Source organism: Erpetoichthys calabaricus, chromosome 14, assembly GCF_900747795.2.
Source record: "Erpetoichthys calabaricus chromosome 14, fErpCal1.3, whole genome shotgun sequence".
Taxonomy (NCBI): domain Eukaryota; kingdom Metazoa; phylum Chordata; class Cladistia; order Polypteriformes; family Polypteridae; genus Erpetoichthys; species Erpetoichthys calabaricus.
In genome coordinates, this window is record NC_041407.2 from 30,379,325 (window position 1) to 30,400,976 (window position 21,652).

At 44.9% G+C, this 21,652-nt stretch overlaps 1 protein-coding gene across 3 annotated transcripts in view; it reads left to right on the top strand.

Annotated features, from left to right (window-relative positions):
• afmid (arylformamidase) overlaps positions 1 to 6,755 on the top strand; it is a 142,814-nt gene extending 136,059 nt beyond the window's left edge. For all 3 annotated transcript variants that reach the window (XM_028791821.2, XM_028791818.2, XM_028791819.2), the window contains 2 exons: positions 6,057 to 6,161; positions 6,454 to 6,755. In XM_028791821.2, the coding sequence (XP_028647654.1) occupies positions 6,057 to 6,161; positions 6,454 to 6,483 (135 nt within the window). In that variant the 3' untranslated portion in view covers positions 6,484 to 6,755. The remainder of the gene's footprint in view (positions 1 to 6,056; positions 6,162 to 6,453) is intronic.
• The last annotated feature ends 14,897 nt before the right edge of the window (positions 6,756 to 21,652 follow it).

Below are 21,652 nucleotides of genomic sequence, written 5' to 3' on the forward strand. Positions count from 1 at the left end.
TTTTTGGGCACATACACTGTCAGCATGGCACTGGGAGATCTAAACACCAGCGTGGAGAATTGTTCGTGTACTGAACTGACTTTAGCTGCAGGTGGAAGTTCCCGTCGCACTTTATTCATGGTGCCAAGCAGAGTTGTATTGCGGTGCAGCAGTCTATTAGCCAGCGAAAGTGACGTGAAGAAGTTGTCTGTTGTTACGGTTCTGCCTTTGTCCAGAAATGGCTCCATAAGCTTTATGACCACAGACTCGGAAAGTCTTTCTCCCGTGGGACGACTGGGATCTTTTCCTAAATAAGGAGTGGCATTGCACATGTACTTTGTCTCCAAATCTGCCGCAATCCAAAAAGGCAGAACCGTAACAACAGACAACTTCTTCACGTCACTTTCGCTGGCTAATAGACTGCTGCACCGCAATACAACTCTGCTTGGCACGATGAATAAAGTGCGACGGGAACTTCCACCTGCAGCTAAAGTCAGTTCAGTACACGAACAATTCTCCACGCTGGTGTTTAGATCTCCCAGTGCCATGCTGACAGTGTATGTGCCCAAAAAGATGAAGTCTGTCTGCATTCTCAGCACAATGCACCATGATGTGGAGATTGGGCAAGATAAAAAAAAAAAAAAACAAACACGGTCACAGACTACAACCACATGAAGGTATGCTAATGAAAAACATATTAGTGTGACGAAGTATTCTGGTGCTATTCTGGTGATAAAATGATTTCTTCAAAATGTCACATATATTTGTCTTTCTTTTTTCCCCAGCGTGGCGTTGACATCATGGACCAGAAGGCGCGTGCTTGTTCAGTGCGAACAGGAACACGCAGGTGGCCGGTTGCTGTGTTCTACAACATCCTTGACCTAGCAGCGATGAACGCACACGTACTGTATAAGGCATGCACGGGGTCCGCTGAGAAAAGAAGAGTGTTCATGGCTCACCTTGCAGAGGAACTTCGTCGTCGCTTCTTACAGGAAAAGGCGATGGAAAAAGAAAAGATGATACAGCATCAACAAACTTCCGTTCTAAGACCTCAGCTTCCCCCAGGAAGAAAGTACAGTGTCAGGTGCTCATTCACTGTAATAGAAACCATAGCACAGAGAGGTGTGTACACTGCAACAAGTACACATGTCGTAAATGTAGGAATGGCGGACCTTGGGTGTGTGGGAACTGTTAATATTTGAATGTGATGATTTTATATAGCACGGATCGGAAATCAGCAGTTCTTAACATTGCACCACGCAAGTTGTCGTATCAACCACCAACTGTAACTTGCTTTCTTTATTCTTCGGTTATAGTCTTGAATAAAAGTGCACTTTTTTTTATGTGAAACCAGCTGTGTCAGATGGGGTTGTATGGATTGATTCTGAATGCGACTGCGAGAATGAAAAGTGAATTTAAAAAAAAAAAAAAAAAAAAGGCTAACCTTTACCAGTATCATAAGTTACACCGGCTGTTACAGACTGAAATCAAATTTATGTTGTTATTCTAAAATTGTAAGAATAAATGCAGTCCATTTCTCGAAGTGGAGCTGTGCGGGATCGAACTCGCCACCCTCTGATCCCCAGTCAGGAGCTGATACCATTACGCCACCGCGGCGGTTGTAATAAGTGTGTCAATGTGGCATGCTAACGCGGCTTTTTTTTTAAAAAATGTTTTGAATGAAAGCGCACGTGTTCTCTTATTTGTACCTTTTGTGAAAGTGTTTCTTTGATATATGGACTTCAGGCTTCATACGTTATATAGTTTATGCCTACATTTTGTCATTTACTATTAGAATATGAAAAACGTTTCTGTTTTAAAAATGTGTTTGCACAGCCTACTATAGAAATGGAACACACATGAAATGCGTGAATTCCAAATAACGCTAGAATTATTTCCACTGTAAAACTCCACTTCAATCCCAGGTAATCAAATCAAGGCAAGGCTTGAGCTAGGAGAGAAGTTCATTCTAAGTCGGTGGGGGGATGGAATAGCTGGCTGCTAGAAGCTTGTGTTTATCAGCACATTTAGATGACAAAGGACTCTGGCGGAGAGGTGCAAACGGATTTAAGACGCGATTTAAGGTGGGACGGATTTACGAGTTTTTTCGTAGGCTCTGGTAATTCTAGTGTTAACGAGTGCAGTTTCTGTGCTGTGATTTGTTCTAAAACCTGACTGAAATTTATCAAGAATAGCATGTTTATTGAGGTGCTCATTTAACTGTATAATGACTGCCTTCTCTAGAATTTTACTTAAGAAAGGCAGGTTAGAGATGGGTCTATAATTTTCAAGAGCAGAGGGATCGAGATTATTTTTCTTAAGTAGGGGTTTAACTACCGCAGTCTTAAGACAGTCTGGGAAGACCCCCGTATCTAATGACGAATTTACTATGTCAAGAACATTATCAATAAGCACGCCCGATACTTCTTTGAAAAAATTTGTTGGTATTGGGTCAAGGGCACAGGTGGAGGGTTTCATTTGAGAAATTATTTTATGTAAATCAGGTAAATCTATCCTAGTGAAAGACTTTAATTTGTTTATTATGGGGTACTGGGGTTTAGGAGGATCCTTAGTGTTGGGGAGATATACTATGTTATTTCTAATATCATTAATTTTTTGATTGAAAAATACAGCGATAGCCTCACAGGTTTTACTGGAAGTACTTAGGAGGCATTCCTTTGAGTTACCTGGGTTTAACAGATGATCAGTTGTCGAAAATAAGACTCTGGGATTACTAGCATTGTTATTTATAATCTTAGAGAAATAGCAGCGCCTCTCAAGACAGACTGTGTCATTGTATTCTGTTATTTTAACTTTTAATATTTCATAGTCAATAGTTAGTTTAGTTTTCCTCCATTTACGCTCAGCTCTACGGCATGTTCTCTTTAAATCAGACACTCTTTGGGTCTTCCATGGTATAACAATGCTAGAAGATTTTTTAACTGTCTTTTCAGGTGCAACTAAGTCAACAGCAGCCCTCACTTTAGTATTAAATCTTTCCACCTTTACTATTTACATTCTCCTCGCTATTATAGTTGGCACTATAAACGGACTGATTGGTTAGAATGTTTGAAAGTTTTAAAGCTGCGTTTTTTAACAATATGCTTCTCATGAGTGTTTTCTATCATTATTTCTATGTTAAAGAGTAGAAGAAAATGGTCTGATAGACCAATATCAATGACCTGCTTTATATCAACTTTTAGTCCTTTAGTAATTACTAAGTCTAACGTATGACCTGCTAAATTAGACTTAAATAAGTGTAAGAATGAATAAATCATCCATCCATTTTCCAACCCGCTGAATCCAAACACAGGGTCACGGGGGTCTGCTGGAGCCAATCCCAGCCAACACAGGGCAGGAACCAATCCCGGGCAGGGTGCCAACCCACCGCAGGACACACACAAACACACCAAGCACACACTAGGGCCAATTTAGAATCGCCAATGCACCTAACCTGCATGTCTTTGGACTGTGGGAGGAAACCAGAGTGCCCAGAGGAAACCCATGCAGACACGGGGAGAACATGCAAACTCCATGCAGGGAGGACCCGGGAAGCAACCCCAGGTCTCCCAACTGCGAGGCAGCAGCGCTACCCACTGCGCCACCGTGCTGCCATGAATAAATCAATATGCACTTATATAGTACAGATAAAGCTACAGAATAGTGGCTTTGTCAAGTTTTAAGAGAGTTTGTTGACCTTTGGTGTTTTGACTCTGGCTACATCTTCGCCCATCAGGCTTTGCAACAGGGGAGTCCCCCAACCTGCAGCTGCAGCTGACCTTTTCCTGCTGGTCCGGTAGCCTGCTGTCCACTGGCTCTGTGCAGCTCATCCTCTGGGCCGAGACTTGGGTCCCCAACGACCAGGCCATTCACACTGGGGTCTCCCTTCCAAGCCTCCTCTGACTCCTGTTGCCTTCTGCAGTGAGCCACCCACGTTCCAGGACACTCCAGCTCCTTGTGATTGCTCAACTGGAGTGACCACTTCTTACTGCCCATGAGTGTTGGCCAAACACTCTTTCATGGCTCTCCTCTTGGCTGCCTGCATTCACCAGCAAGCCTGCTGTTCCTGCTCGCTCACTCACACCCGTACCAGCTCTTTTCTTCTCCTGTCGTCCTCTTTCTCTAACCTCTGTCCTGTCTTGGATCTTTATTTTTCTCCCCCTCCACACTTGGACTCCTTTTTTTTTATAATAGGGATGTGGCACAGGTGTGGTGATTAGCAGCTCCCTCCGTTAATTACAGACACAGGCGATCCCGCACCTGTGCACTTCAGTGCGGAAACGGCCACACCCGTATCACGCCCAGGAACCACTCCGGCCACACTACTACACCCCCTCCTTAAGCTGCAAGTGCGGCGATTATTTATTTTAAAAACTGGCCATCCGTTTAGAGCTGCAGACCCGCTATATCACACCCTGTAGAGTACCACTGTTCACATCAGCTAATTCTGCTAATGCTTTCCAGATGAAGCCACATGTCCTCAATAAGACGTAGGTCATTGTCCAACTGAAGAGGACTTGTGTTTAAATTCTGTTTGGCATAAACAGTAACCCCACTTCCTTTCCTGTCTATCATTCCTAAAAATGTGAATCCCTCTATGTTATACTCATCCCCATCTCTGCAGCTAACCCTGACTCAGTAATAGTCACATTGGCAATGAGACGATTTTCTGATATCACTGTAAAATATAATTGTGCATTGATCACAGTATATTATACTTTGGATATTGCCGTTGTCATGCACATTTTCACATTTTTTATTTCAAAAGTATAAATATATACCAACACATATAGAACTAAATGGCCAATGACAAAGGCATCTTAGGAAACCTTTACTCGAAGAAGTCGAAATAAACAGACCGAAATAAATAGACAAACCACATTACCTGCAGCTAAACCATATGCATTACACCAGTTACACCTTTTTCTTTTCTTTGTACATTCAGAGCACAGTGCAGTAATAGGCCCGGGTGCACATCTTTTTTTTTTTGTTAACAGTTTGAGAAGCCTGTGGCCATCATATTTTTGAGAATGGGTAAAACTTTTATCGGGGCCATGTAAACATATAGTCTGAGCACCCACATTGTGGAATGTCTATCAAACCAAATGTGATCACATAGTTTGAGTACATATACGACTGGCATCTCTGTCACGCAGTGTGAGTAGTTGCTTGCACACAATTTCTAAAAATCACATTGTGTATGCCTGGCATTAAAGTAACAATGCGCGCACATGGCTGCTATAGCTCTGTGATGTTACACTAGCCTCACAAAGTATCACCTAAGTTTACCTAAGTTGGCAAATTTCCAGGAAAATATTTGGTGAACAAAGGCAAACATAGCATATTCTCTGAGAAAATTTTGGTGAATTTCATCAATCAATACTAGTTGTTACATGGAATGTGTGGTTCATTGGTGGGATTATGTACCTGAAAACGTTTTGTGTTCTGGCCAAGAAAGTACATGCTCACTCCCAAATTACTTAATGTTATCTGAGACACCTGTTTAAACCTAAAGAACATCAGAAGGAAAGAGCTGTGTCAGAAGTTCCAGTTTTGTTTTATCATTTACTTAGTGTTTTTCTGATTATTTATGATGCTTTATGTTGCCATTATTAGAATTATTTTTGTGTGGCACTGACATTTTCAGTATTTATTTTGTGTGGACACAGATAGCATCTAAACCTTGTAAAATAACTTACTAGTTAGTAATAAAACACCCCTTTCATTTGAAATCTTTCATCTTAAGCAAACACCTACATGATAGAAGTGTTTAAAATTTTGAAGGTAATAAGTAGTATATCAGCAGTTTTCTTACAATCCACTCTTCAAAAAAAACACATTAAGAGATGAAGACTGAGTAGAAATAAATTTACATAAATTTGTAATTGTTTTTTATCCATGCGGAAAAAGAGTTAATTTCATTATACAGTATTATGAAGTGACCTAATTAGGTAAAGGAATAAGACATTTAAAAGGGTGTTACTTGACATAAAATATATCAAAACTTTTTGTATGTGTTATCATCTTGTGTAGTGATAACACAGTTTCTTAAAATTTCCATTCTCTATATTTTACAGGCATTGAAATCTGTAGGTCTGAATGTTACCTTGGAAGATGTATCTAACAAGGATCATTTTGATATCATTGAAAATTTAAAGGATGCAGGTTTTCTCATTACACAGGTATGCCTTGTTTTCATTTTTAAACTATTGATATTGTTAAAATGGAAATAAGTTTAGGAATTTAAGCATAATTGGCCATTCTTTTCATGACAGGTATTACAAAATAAAGAAGCAAAATAAGAGACACAATTTTAAATGATCTTCCCAAATACTGTAAACTTAGTTTTACCGTATTCCGTCTGTACTGTTTACCATGTAGTACTTGAGCCTATACATTAAGTTTACTGAAATGGCTGAACATTTTGCTATTGCAATCATTAATTGCATTTTTTATATTTTTGCTTTTTTACAGAGTATTCTGAAGACAGTTAAAAAACTTTGACTTGGGGACAAGAAAGTTGATCAAATATGAAGAATTAACCCATGCTTAAAAAAACATTACTAAAAAGTAATTTATAATGTGCTAAATTGTATGTACAGTCAGGTCCATAAATATTTGGACGGAGACAACTTTTTTCTCATTTTGGTTCTGTACATTACCACAATGAATTTTAAATGAAACAACTCAGATGCAGTTGAAGTGCAGACTTTCAGCTTTAATTCAGTGGGGTGAACAAAACGATTGCATAAAAATGTGAGGCAACTAAAGCAACATTTTGTATTTTGTATCTGCTAAATTTCAGGTCAGGTCAGGTTGGGAAGCATGCACTGGTACAGTGCATTGCCGCACCCACCAAATGTTGAAACAGCTCAGGATCCTGGTTGGCAACCCCCCAGGCAGACACGCAGTCCAGTCCCACCCTCCGGAAATGACCCTCTATCTGCCACAGCCAGGTGTTACATGAGCATCCCCTTGGCCTGGTCCAGCCACTCGGGTCCCCAGCAATGAGGATCTTATGAGCTGGATCACTCTCGGGGAATCATGCCACATGACTGTAGTGCCGTAACTGATGCTCCCTCACAATGTAGTTAATGTGCCCCATTCAGGACTCCATGGGCAACCGCTCATTCAACACAAACCAGCGATACCCAAGGATTCTCCGAAAAGACACAATACCAAAGGAGTCCAGTCTTCATCTCAGGTCACTGGATATCATCCATGTCTCGCAACAATATAGCAAGACAGGAAGCATCAGGACTCTAAAGACTTTGACTTTTGTCCTTTTACAAAGATATCAGGAGCCCCACACACCCCTTTCCAGCGACTTCTTGAACCCCCCCATGCTCTCCCAATCCGTCTACTGACTTCATAGGAAGAGTCACCAGAGACAGGAATGTCACTGCCAAGGTAAGTAAACCTTTCGACAAAGTCGACACTCTCTCTGCAGACAGACACACTGCTGATGGCTGTGCCTAAAAGGTCATTAAAGGCCTGGATCTTGTTTTTTATCCAGTACACTTGCAAGCCCAGACACTCAGACTCCTCGCTCAGTCTCTCGAGAGCCCTGATCAGAGCCTCCGTTGACTTCGAAAAATCACAGTGTCGTCAGCGAAGTCAAGATCTGTGAATCTTTCTTCACCAACAGATGCCCACAGCCGCTGGACCCCACGACCTTGCCCAGCACCCAGTTCATGCAAGTATTGAACAAAATAGCAGCAATAACACACCCCTGACGAACCCCAGAATCAACTGGGAAAAACGCAGCGTTTCTGCCTCCACTCTGCTCAGAACTCACAGTACAGTGTACAGGCCGGCCATGATATCCAGTAACCTTGAGGGGATGCCGCAAAGTCTCAGGATGGCCCACAGGGCTCGATTAACTGAGTTGAACACTTTACAAGAAGGGACAAAGGCTGCAAAGAAACTCCGCTGTTATTTGTGTTTGTGCTCCATGAGAACCCTCAGTGCCAGGATGCAGTCAATGGTAGACTTCTTAGGCGAAAAACCAGAGTGCTTCGGTCACTGGTAGGTGAGCAAGTGATCACCGATCCTATTGTGGACGACCTTACCTGGCACCAAGAGCAGTTTTATCCCCCTGTAATCACCCTTTCTTTTTCAGATACGGACGACAAGTCCTGTTTTCCAGTCAGTTGGGGTGATGCCAGTGTCCCAAAGGACAGCCTTACCACCTGCCTGGAGAAGTTCACCCCAGATACTACATATCCCTTCCCTACCCTCAGCTGGGTCACCACCTGTGCAATCTCAGTGAGTTTGAGTGGTTCACAGCTAATTGGAGGATCAGCCTCAAGAACTGTGGACCCAGTGATATGCAACATCCTAGCCGGAGGATCAGCTTTAAACTGCTGCTCGAAGACTCATCTCGATGATATTCAGAGTGCCCTGCTAGATGAGACACCTCCTTCTGGGAACACTGAAGGTCCCCCACATCACATTAGGATTAGCAGTTGCACCCAAATCTATAAATTCCTCACAAATTGTGTGCAAGCTTGTCAGAAACAGCCTGATTATGGATTCTGACCAGGTCTAGCCTCATTTTCCTAGTAGGTGGTAACCTACTGGACCTAAGTTGGATCTTCAGAGTAGCAACAACAAGCCTGTGGTCAGAATTAACAATCTTGGTAGTTCTGTAGACCCTGCAGTTTTGTAAGAGCCTCCAGCGTCTGCCCACGAGTATGAGATTGATCTCCTTCACCGCACCACCAGTACTAGAACACCAAGTCCAACGATGCACCTCAGGGCGCTGGAACCAGGATTCAGTGTTTCACAGCCCCTGACCTTTTGCAAAAGCAAGGAACATGGAGCCACTTTAACCACAGTCACCAGACCCATGGGGACCAAGGCAATCCTCATAGCCAACCCTGTCAGTGCCAGTGGTTGTACTGAAGTCATCCATGACCAGAGGAGTGTCACCTCACAGGCACCCATCAACTACTGAGTGAAGTTGATTTGAATAAAACGTCTCCCTCACTGAGACATCACTCACCACGGTTGGAGCATACACTGAGGCAACAGACAAGGCACCCAGAGAGTGCCGTAATCTGAGTCTCATAATATGCTCGTTGAAAGTAGTGACATCAAACACCATCAGAAGAAGCCGGTCTGCTACAGCAACAGCTACTCCCTGAGTATGACAGCCATCAGAGCGACCAGACTAATAAAAGGTGTGCCCAGCTACAGAGATCTGGCAAGTCCCAGGTCTGCGCACCTCAGAGAGTGCTGCTACTGAAATGTGCAGTTTACGCACCTCCTCCGACAGCAGAGGAAGATGATCATCGTACCGGAGACACAAGACATTCCACTTTCCTACCTGGATGGGCCACCTCAAATTGGGACCCGAGTGCTGCCGTGCAGTGGGTGGTGCCTCAGCACCACACCAGTTCTGATCCCCGACAGGCCTGACCCCATCCCCTTCATAATGCAAGCAGCCTTCTTATGAGTGCCTGCAGCAGAGCTACTCCCACAGAAAGCAGTCCTTTCTGTCGTCTCAGAGCTGCGTGAAGTTTTTTTTTACAGTGGCTGGAGTGCCAATCCAGCCACCAACCTCCATGGTTCCCCTGCAAGTTGGAGGAACGCTTGCAGGGCCGGATGCAGTTTAATGTCATACCCAGGACATAAGTCACCCAGTCTCAGAACTTACAGATGGAGTGGAGCCAGCAACCTAGTTGACAGTGAATTGTCTAAAAACATCCTGTGTGTTCTATAGCTTTCTAGAGTGCATCGTCCAGGATCTAGGCAAGCCTCAGCTGTGGTGCTGGTGTCAGATGTTTCTGGCAAGAGCAGATTGAGTGCGAAAAACAGCCTGAAATGAGGGGTACCATTACGTTCGTGACGACTGAAGAATACTTGCGCAGCTGGAGTGAGATTAAGACCACTCTGCTGCCCATAGCCTCTTTTGAGTCAGAAGCCCTGAGGATTCACATACAGGAGAAAGGGTCACGACAACTTGGCCACAGGTCAGTATGTGCTTGATGGACTACTAATCATGCTGAGTGCAAATGGACAGTGGACAAGACAAAGTGGGACATGACTTTTCCCACTGCTGGTATGTGTATTTGTTGTTTCGGTGTCTTCCTCCATAGCCCTAAACATAGGCCATAGTTGGCATTGATGCCCAAGTACAGCACTGTGCCTGTTCTGTTGGGCAGTAATACATTACATTTTCCTGAGGCTTCAAGTTGCTTGCAGTCACGGAGTTGCAATGTTCAGTTCCATTTTGTTCCTTTCTGTTTCATTTTCTATCAGACACTGATTAGCTGTGCCACAAAGCAAAGGCACTGGATTGTTTTTTTTTGTTTCTTTTCTAAGCTACACTCTGATTGGTTGGACTGATTACTGCAAGGTCTCATTTCACTTTTGCCTTTGGCCTCCACTGTGCTCATCTCTAATTGCCCCATTCCATTTTTCTCCAGTTACTGAAAGTTCTGTTTGGTGTGTTCTGTTTTCCCCAAGTTCCACTCCTCCAGCATCTTAAAGTTGCTGTGTCCACTTATGAAAATGGAGCATCCTATTTCAATGATAATAATAATTAACTGTAAAATATGTACTCAACAAATCAGCTCAATCACTCAGATTGATGATGATGATGATGATATCTATTATATAAAAAAAATCCTTCGACACGACAAGACTCACTCAGATTGATGATGATGATGATGATATCTATTATATAAAAAAAATCCTTCGACACGACAAGACTTTTTGGAAGAAAGATTTTTTCAAGTCCCGCGAGACAATACCTTTGCCTTGAGATTTTTTCAAGTCACGCCTTCCTCTCAAGCATTTTTAAACAAGACCACGGTCCTTTCAACTCTCATTCGTGTGAACAGTGGCGTAGCTGGGGGGAGCAGGGGGGGACATATGTCCATGGGCGCAGCAGCCAGGGGGCGCCAAATTTTCCTTCCCCATTGCATTTTGGCAAACAGGATGGGGTGCGAAATCTTCAGTTGTCCCCGGGCACTGAAAACCCTAGCTATGCCTCTGCATGTGAATGCTTTTGTCAGACACACTGCGCTCTCAGCTCTTATGCATTTTAATGTTTTCCTCACTTTATGTTCCCAATTAAAGAAGATGCATTATGTCCAAATCTTATTGAAGAATTTCATCATGAAGGGTTATCAACATAAAAAATGAGTGCATGTGCAATCCTAGCACCCCGAAATGAGGAAGTCAAATGAATTAACACCAAAAATGTTGATCGGTTACACATCAAATTGGTTAAATGCATCCAAAAATGTTGAATGGTTACACGGCAAATTAAATGCGTATCAGTAGACTATGCTGAAACAGTTGGTGGTGATCATGCGGAAGATGAAAACAACTTCTTACAATATCACAAAGAATATCTATAACCGTTAACAACGTCTGGCCTTACAATGCACAAATTACTGTAGAAAGAAGGATGTATTCAAGAAAGGTAATGTAGTACATCTCCCACGGATAACATTAGACAACAAAGGAGATCTTGATATGCCATTCATATTAAAACATTAACAGTTTCCCATTAGAATAGCTTTTGCATAGACAATTAACAAATCTCAGAGCCAAACATTCGAAAAAGTCATTTTATTTAATAGAGAGAAAGAAACAAAATTCAGTCACGTGCAGTTATACATTGCTTTGATGCATATGTAAGAATTCCCGTGAAAATAAAAATCTGTTTAAATTGTACATCCGCATCCCTATACGCGAGTGACAGAACTGCAAACAGGCTAGCGTGTAGCGCAGGCCAGGGGGTTGGTGAATGAAGCAAGCAGGGAGCAAAGCCCCCTAGTGGTAGTAAAAAATAATGTCACAGGTATTGTATTGACTTGCAAGAGGCAGTAAAAGTAAAATGAAAAATGACCTTTAAGAATTGTAGGCTACAAACATGCCAAGAGTCAGAACCAGGAGTCAAAATGATCAAGCATCAAAATGAAAATGAGAACGAAACAGAGTAAAAAAAGTGAAAGCAGAGATTCAAAACTGAGAAGAGCATAAAGAAAGATTTTTTATTGTTGTGAAAAAAGGATTTATCTGTCAAAACTCAGATACCCTGCAACTGTTGAGGATGACCTTTAAACCGTCACTCTGGTAATATCACCAATGACCATGCTGTGGTGCATTCTGGGAATGATTGCCAGGGAAATGTCAACTACAATGACTCTTGTGAGATGTTCAGCCCGGACACAACCAAATGGACACCAACAGTTCATAAAACACATGCTTTTATTTTTCCAAGTATCCCCAAACACAAGTCCCACACACTCACAGTGCTTCCCACACCAAACACCCTTACCTCAGGCCTTCAACTGTCCGTGGGTCGCCTTTCCTCTCCTCACGGGCGCTTCATCCTGCTCCTGCTCCTGACTCTTAACTTCCCGACTGAAGGAAGGTGGCCCCTTTTAAATCCACCCAGATGTGCTCCAGGTGCTTGCTGATGACCTTCTGGCAGTACTTCCTGATGTGGTGGAAGTGCCGCAGTAGCACCCAGAAGCACTCTGGGCGTCCCTGGAAGGTCCTTCCTCCACCTTCTCAGGTGTGGCGGAAGTATTGATCTCCCAGGCTCCATGACATTCGAGGCACTCCCTGGCAGTGGACACGGGCCCCAATGGGTTTGAGCCTCCTTGCTCCATCCCCATGGTCCCCTCATCATCCAGGGCGGTTTCCCACTTGTGGCCCAGGGGATGTATAGACCACCTCCCAGTCCTTCCAGGCGTCCCTGCTGGGTCTGGCCCCCAGCCTCCTGCGACACTGCTCCATTGCCAGAGAAGACCCGTTGGGCGCAGCAGCCCGTCCCGCAAGGGCAGGCCTCCCACAAAGTCGCTCCTAAGCAGACACGGGCAAAGACATTGCCCTGACGCCACTGCCTGGCGTCCTCCACTAAGCCAAAGGGCCAACACTCCCCCCTTCAGCCGGCACCCTGGCAGCCGAAACCTCAGCACTCGCTCCGCTGCCTCTGTGCCCTTTTCATTGGGTTGTTCAACGGGGCCGCTTGCACTCCGGTGTTCCCCGCTGACCTCTGGGCTTCCCTCTGCAGGGCGGCCCTTCTCCATACATGAGCGCACAGACTCACATCTCTCTCTGTGGGAAGATCCGGCCTTACACCTCTGGTTCCTCCCTTTTCTCTGGGGTGCCCTGATGGTTTGAGTCTCCCTACGGGAAAGGAAGAGATCCCTGGTCATCTGCCACGGGGAGGGACTTCCAGTCCTCTGCCGTCTTCTTCCTTCACAACCTGATGGGGCGGCAAGCCTCCTGCAAGCCATCCAGCTGCAGTGTCCTCTTGATGTGCAGCAGCTACTCCTCCCGTGTCTTCCGGGAGCCACCGCCATGGCGTCACTCCCCAGATCGGCCTGTCTCAGCCACCGACGTGCATCCAGGACGTCCTTCCTTGCGAAACATAAACAGGGTCCCTCCGTGTGGCCATCCAAGACACCAAGCTGACCCGGGAATCCACCTTGACGGCGAGTGTCGGGGAGTTAGCTACTCTTGAGCTTCGCCTGGTCTCCCTTCTCCCCATCAGGTCGGAGATGACGCTTCCGTGAACCGGCGGCAGTCCCTGGGTGAGTCCCTATTCCACCGTGGTGTGTGTTAGTGCCACAATATCGTGGCACATGTGTGTGGTGGTCCGCCGTGCTGGGCTACTCACAAAATTATTTGTGTGATGGGTCCCCACCTTGAACCAGGCGGAGAGTCCCATCTGGGATGCCATTGTGAAATGTTCAGCCCGGACACAACCAAACGGACACCGACAGTTCATAAAACACACGCTTTTATTTTTCCAAGTGTCCCCAAACACAAGTCCCACATACTCGCAGTGCTTCCCGCACCAAACACCCTTTCTCTGGCCTTCAACTGTCTGTGGGCTGCCTTTCCTCTCCTCATGGAAGCTTCGTCCTGCTCCCGCTCCCGACTCTAGCTCCCCAACTGTAGGAAGGCAGCCCCTTTTATATCCACCCAGATGTGCTCCTGGTGCTTGCTGATGACCTTCTGGTGGCACTTCCTGGTGTGGTGGAAGTGCCGCAGTAACACCCGGAAGCACTCCAGGTGTCCCTGGAAGGTCCTTCCTCCACTTTCCAAGTGTGGCGGAAATGTCGATCTCTCGGGCTCCACGACTTTTGGAGCGCCCCCTGGTGGAGGTCACGGGCCCCAGTGGGTTTGAACCTCCCTGCTTCGTCCCCGTGGTCCCCTCATCATCCAGGTCAGTTGACCCTCATGGCCCGGGGGACATATAGGCCACCTCCCGGTCCTTCCAGGTGTCCTGGCTGGGTCTGGCCCCAGCCTCCTGCGACACTCTAAAATCTCTACTGATATGGAATGGGTAATGTGTTAGGAATGAAAGGATGCCACATCGTTTGATGGAAATGGAAATTATCAACATACAGAGGGCTGAATTCAAAGACACCCCAAAAATCAAAGTGAAAAAATAATGTTTCAGGTAGGCTAGTCTATTTTGCCAAAATTTAATTGGAGCAACTCCAAATCATACTCAGTAGTTTGTATGGCCCCCACGTATTGGGGGGGGCATGCTCCTAATGAGACGATGGATGGTGTCCTGGAGGATCTCCTCCCAGATCTGGACCACGGCATCAATGCGCTCATGGACAGTCTGAGGTGCAACCAGGCAGCGTCAGATGGACCGAAACATAATATCCCAGGGGTGTTCTGTTGGATGTAGGTCATGCGAGCGTGGGGGCCAGTCAATGGTATCAATTCCTTCATCCTCCAGGAACTACCTGCATACTCTCACCACATGAGGCTGGGCATTGTCATGCACCAGGAGGAACCAAAGACCCACTGCACCAGCATAGGATCTGACAATGGGTCCAAGGATTTCATGCCGTTGTCTAGCCTCTAGAGGTCTGTATGTCCCTCCATAAATATGCCTCCCCAGACCATCACTGACCCACCACCAAACCGGTCATGCTGAATGATGTTACAGGCAGCATAATGTTCTCCATGGCTTCTCCAGACCCTTTCATGTCTGTCACATGTGCTCAGGATGAACCTGCTCTCATCTGTGAAAAGCACAGAGTGGCGGTGGTCGACCTGCCAATTCTGTTATTCTATGGCAAATGCCAATTGAGCTTCACAGTGCCAGGCAGGCAGTAAGCATAGCGGCCACCAGAGGATGTCGGGCCCTCAGGCCACCCTCATGAAGTCTGTTTCTGATTGTTTGGTCACAGACATTCATACCAGTGGCCTGATGGAGGTCATTTTGTAGGGCTCTGGCAGTGCTCATCCTGTTCCTCCTTGCCCAAAGGAGCAGATACCGGTCCTGCTGATGGGTTAAGGACCTTCTACAGCCCTGTCCAGCTCTCCTAGAGTAACTGCCTGTCTCCTAGAATCTCCTCCATGCCCTTGAGACTGTGGTGGGAGACGCAGCAAACCTTCTGGCAATGGCACGTATTGATGTGCCAACCTGGAGAAGTTGGACTACCTGTGCAACCTCTGTAGGGTCCAGGTATGGGCTCATGCTACCAGTAGTGACACTGACCATAGCCAAATGCAAAACTAGTGAAAAAACAGTCAGAAAAGATGAGGAGAGAAAAATATCAGTGGCCTCCACCTGTTAAACCATTCCTGTTTTGGGGGTTGTCTCATTGTTGCCCCTCTAGTGCACCTGTTGTTCATTTCATGAACACCAAAGCAGCTGAAAATGATTAATAACCCCTTCTGTTACTTAACTGACCAGATCAATAGCCCAGAAGTTTCATTGACTTGATGCTATACCAGTAATATTTTCATAACAAGAACGAGAACTGAAATTAAGGCAAACAGAGAAACTAAAACTAAATTAAAAAAAAATTAGTGATATGTGAACGAACTAAAATGAGAAGGAAAATTGAGTAAAACAAAAAAAATAGCATTTTCGTTCAATCCGGTTCAGTCGTGCAGAGGGGTTGTTTGTAGGTTGCCCTGAGCGTTCAGTTACGTTGCTCTGTTTACTATGTGGTGATCTTGTACTTTAGGCTTACTATAGTCACGTGGTGCAACTTCTGTAAAAGACCGTTGTTTGTTTGTTGTGCACATTTGGTTCATCGGCTTGAAGCAGTAAGCATGTGTGGGTGACGATGGCGAGTTTTGCACAAGTGTTTGTGGGTTTCAGGGAAGCAAAAATCCGGGTGTGGGAGGAGTTCAGAGAGACCATGGAAAGTAACTATCAATTGGGCTCAAAGAGGTTCTGCCAAACCTTCAGGGAAGGGAGGGATTCACCAAGGCTATTTTCAGCAAGGGTGGCGAAGTGCTTACCCAGACAGAGTATGTTGTCTGGGAGCTGAAGGAACACTTTGAGGAGCTCCTTCACCCGATGGGCACACCCTCTATGGAGGAGAAGGAACAATGCAGATTCCATCCAGGCTGTGGAACGGTGGACCAGCTCTTTACCCTCATGAGGATTCTGGAGGGAGCATGGAAGAACACCCAAACTAGTCTATATGTGTTTTGTGGTCTTAGAGAAGGCATATGACCATGTTCCTCGAGGGATGCTCTGAAGGCTGCTGGGATAGTATGGGATTCTGGATCTCCTAATAAGGGCTATTCAGTAACAATATAATTACAATGAGAGCTGTGTCTGTATACTTGGAAAAACATCAGCACCGTTTCCAGTGGGTGTGGGACTCTGCCAGGGCTGTGCGTTGTTTCCTATACTGTTTGTGGTTTTCATGGACAGGATATCAAGGCGCAGTCAGTGAGGGGAGAGGGTCCCTTTGGTAACCTTTCGAATCATGTCACTTCTCTTTTCAGATGACATGGTCTTCTTGGCTTCATTAGGCTGCGAACTCCAGCACGGATTGCATCAGCCAGTTCTGGTGTCACTATACCAATCTGTAGTGGATGAAGAAAGAGCTGAATCAGAAGGTGAAATTCTCGATTTACCAATCAATCTATGTCCCTACCCTCACCTATGATCATGTGCTTTAGGTAATGACGAAAAGAATGAGATTGTGGGTACAAGAAGTGGACAGTTTTAAATTGTAGATTTTTTTTGCTCAAATAAACAAGATGAATTGAAATACAGGGTACTTGCAATCACCTTAAAACATCTGTGTAAATGAAGCAGAAGGCCATGAAATGTCTGTGATGCCTTGGCCATAATGGTTACTTTATAACATGCAAACAGATGGACACCATAGGACTAGGAATTACAAATTTAGTTTACAGCTTGGGAAAGGAAGGAGTTTGGTACACTTAAAAGATCAAAGATTTTGAGCAAAGTCCAAATTCATCCCCTGGCAATCCTCCAATCCTTGTCATTCTTCATAAGCTTTTTCTAAAGACTATTGTGAGGTATTCAGCCCGGACACAACCAAACGGACACCAGCAGTTCTAAGACACACACGTTTATTTAGCTCTTTTAGGGCTAATTTTTTTTTTGTTTCTTTTCTCCCAGGGCTGAATATTTTTCCAAAAACTAACATTTTTTAAAAAAGAACACAAAGCAATTGTTTAACATATCAAATCAACAAATGTTACTGTCTTGCATGTTGTATGAGCCTGCCTACTCTATGATTTCACATACATATCACATACATTTTACACAGCAAAGTCCTGCAAAGTCTGATCTCGCTCAAAACAGCCAATTTCAGTCATTGCCACATTGCACTCCTTACAATACGTGTTGCTTTGGTGCCTATTTTTCAATTGTCTGTTGCTGCACTTTCTCACATATATTGTTAGTGTGTACTGTAGAGAGACAAGTCACCCATTTGCCATCGTGCCATGCCACTGCCACCAAGTTTTCTGCCTGCGTGAAAACCGTATTGTCACCTCTTTTCATCTTCTGAAACTTTATGAACTTTATGTATGGCATTATAGCCTGGCTCACCCCATGGGATTTGCTTCTGTTTATTACAGAAGTGAAAAAAACTTTGCAGCAGCATGTACCTATCACCACGCTGCATAACCTGTCCAAAGCCACCAGGGGACAAAACACGTTTGGACCAATGCTCCCTGAAGTTATATCACCAGTTCTGTCCCATCTCTATTTGTAATGCCACAGAGCGCTTCATCTCGTCTTTTGTTGTGGGTTTCCACTTTGAAAAACGAGAATGCGATGCAAACGCAGCCCGCGATTCAAAAAAATTCTCTGCCTACCTGTTTGTCTCGTCTGACAGTAGCTGAAAAGCAGCATCAGGAGAGAGCAGCCTGAAGTACAGCAGCTGGTGATCTGTCGTGTCCAACAGCAAGCCATGCCGTCTTGTAAACTCCGGTAGCCAGATCGGCTCTCAACGGATCGATGTCTGTGTATTTATCCCATGCAAACCTTGCCGTAGATGCATCGGCTGTGCGAAGGCACTCAACTGGCAGCAGATCCGCTGGCGCGGCATCGGCTGGTGTCTGATCAGCTGATGCCGGCTTCTCACTCTCTTGCTCGATCTCCTGATCACTGCCAATAAAATCCGATTCTGAAAAATCAAGAGTCCAACTCCACAATAATGCGCAAAACATCGTCTGCCAAGTGTTTTCTTTTCTGCACTTCCTTCGTTCCCTTTTCACATGTCGATGCCATCTTGCCATTGTTTACATTTCGCAACTCACGCACACGCAAGGTTTATTTGCCGAGTCGAGTTTAGCATTCCTCCAAGCACAGAGGGAATGCCTGTGACGTGACAATAAGATTTGTCGCCATTAACAGCTGATTGTCGCCCTCTATCCCTGGATGTCGACTTTTGTCGACATTCGCCTTCAACCCCTCCTGTCGACAAAAGTCGACATCCGCTCTAAAAGAGTTAAACAAAGGTCCCAAAACCCAAGTCCCACACACACACAGTGCTTCCAGCACCAAACACCCTTACACGGGCCTTTTAACGTCTGTGGGTTGCCTTTCTTTGTCTCGCTGGAGCTTCGTCCTTCTCCAGCTCCCGACTCTCGCTCCCCGACTGGAAGGTGGCCTTTTTTATTTTCACCCGGATGTGCTCCAGGTGCTTGTTGATGTCCTTCCAGCGGCACTTCCTGGTGTGGCAGAAGTGCTGCATGAGCACCTGGAAGCACTCCAAGCGTCCCTGGAAGGTCCTCCTTCCACCTTCCCAGGTGTGGTGGAAGTGCAGATCTCCCGGGCTCCACAATGCTTAGGGTGGCCCCTGGCGGTGGCCACGGGCCCTAGTGAGTTTGAGCCTCCTTGCTCCTTCCCGTGGTCCCCTCCTTATCCAGGGCAGTTGCCCCCTCGCGGCCCAGGTGATGTACAAACTGCCTCCCGGTCTTTCCAGGCATCCCGGCTGGATCTGGCCCCCAGCCTCCTGCCACAGACTTTGCTATCTATCCATCCATCCATTATCCAACCCACTATATCCTAACTACAGGGTCATGGGGGTCTGCTGGAGCCAATACCAGCCAACACAGGGTGCAAGGCAGGAAACAAACCCCAGGCAGGGCGCCAGCCCACCGCAGGGGGTGCACGCACACACACACCAAGCACACACTAGGGACAATTTAGAATCGCCAATGCACCTAACCTGCATGTCTTTGGACTGTGGGAGGAAACAGGAGCAACCAGAGGAAACACACACAGACACGGGGAGAACATGCAAACTCCATCAGGGAGGACCCGGGAAGCAAACCTGGGTCTCCTAACCGCGAGGCAGCAGCACTACCCACTGCTCCACCATGCTGCCCTGTGCTATCTATATTTTCATTTATACTTTCTTTTACTGGTATTATTATTTACTAATGGTTACCACATTACTTTTACATTTCTATAAACTGGCCTTATATCTAGAGAGATTGGAGTAATAAAATAAATATTTAGAGCACCTGGAGCAGTAGGAAGTTGCCATACACTCCAATCTATGAGGTTTATCCGGCTGAGAAGGGGAGCTCCATCCAATAGAAGGAACAGTATGGTAAAAGTAAGACATCATTGGTTGATAAATGGCCTATAGCCAAGAATATTGAGCCTTTGTATGTTTAAATATATTCTTGGAAACCACAGTAATATTAAAATCTGAGATATAACTAAGACATTGTGCGTGGTTTGTGCCAATGATAAAGAAGTTCCTTGAAGTACTAGGGAGTGATGGGCTGTGCATGCGTTATTCATATAGCACTTATCTGGTTAGGGTCTGTGTTTATGTGTATACCTATATATGTGTGTGTTAATCTTATGGTGTGAGATTAGACCTATCTGGCAACAAACTTGGGTAGTTAGAGGTTAACAACATAATAATACACAACCAAAATGAGCTTTCTCTGCAGAGCTGATGGGCTTTTCCTTAGAGATAGGATGAGAAGCATCAACATCTGGGTGAGGCTTGAAGTTGAGCCACTAACCCTCCCCATCGAGAGGAGCCAATTAAGGTGGTTCTGGTATCTGATATGGATGCCTCCTGGACTTCTCCCTGTGGAGGTTTTATGGACATGACCACCTGGGAGGAGACCCCAGGGAACACAAAGGGCTCACTGGGACAATTATATCTCCCAGATGGCATGGGAACACCTTGGGTTTCCACAGTATGAGCTGGCAAGTGTGGCTGGGGAAAAGGACATTTAGGACTCACAGCTAAAACAGTTACGACCCAGCTTTAGATAAGTATTGGAAAATAAATGAATGAATGGTTTGTGACATGGAACCCTACAGCAGATGTCCCATGTAATCCAATATTAAAGGTGGGCACCTTTTTTGCGTACAGTCCACAAACCATTTGGCAGAGGCTTCTGTGGATCGTAAATTTGACAGATGTTCTGCCAGACTGTGCATTGTTAAGGAACAGGAAGGTATATCCAAAAGATGAGGCTGAAAACCATAAAGACATTCAAAGGAGACATGCCCAGTGCTAAATGTGTTAATATATTCCTGACAAATTTCATTTGTGCAAGGAATTCATTCCAAGATTCTTGATTATAATTTACAGTATTAGAGAGCGAAAGAATTTTTCCAACTCTTTATTCATGTTCAGTCAGATTGATGGTTTATGGGTGATAACCTGAAGTTAGATTAACTTTACAGCCCAATCTTTTGCAAAAGCTTTTCCAGAACCTGGGGGCCTCTATGAGACATCATACAAGAGGGAAATCCATGTAAACATACAATATACATACAAAAAAATCTCAGTAATCCCTGTAATTTTTGGGGTAGCACAAAATGCATGTGTTTGCAAAGTGATCAACAACCACAAATACTGCAGAGTCTTTTGTCTTGGTAGAGTAATATATTGCTCCACTTTCCCCTTTTGTATTACTAATACAGTATGTAGCCTTTGTGAGAATGCCTCAAATCTCACAGACTTAACACTGTTTATAAGATACTAGGGGGCTCCGCCCCCTGCTCGCTTCGCTCGCCAACCCCTGGTGTTAGGAATGACAAAGAGCGTGATGTATGAATGAGATATAGAATAGTGTGACGGTGTAGATGATGCAAATAGAAAGCAAACAATAAAGTGTGTGGCACAGTGTAAAGGTTTATTGGAAAATTTCTTTGCACACGCCGTTTAAGTGTAAAAGGTAATTCCAGCTCAGAACTTGTAAGGTCAATGAAGATGGTTATTGTTGTGATCAGAGTCAAGTTTGTCAGAGCTTAGAAAGAGTTGTGTCTCTCCAGGAAGTAATGGAATGACTTGGGTATTTATGTTTTCCACATTAATATTTTTTGGACATAATATAGTGCGTTGTGTTAAAAGGGGCATTTGGTCTAATGAGATCGCTGTTCCAAATCTCTCTGTAACTAAGTCGTCGCAGA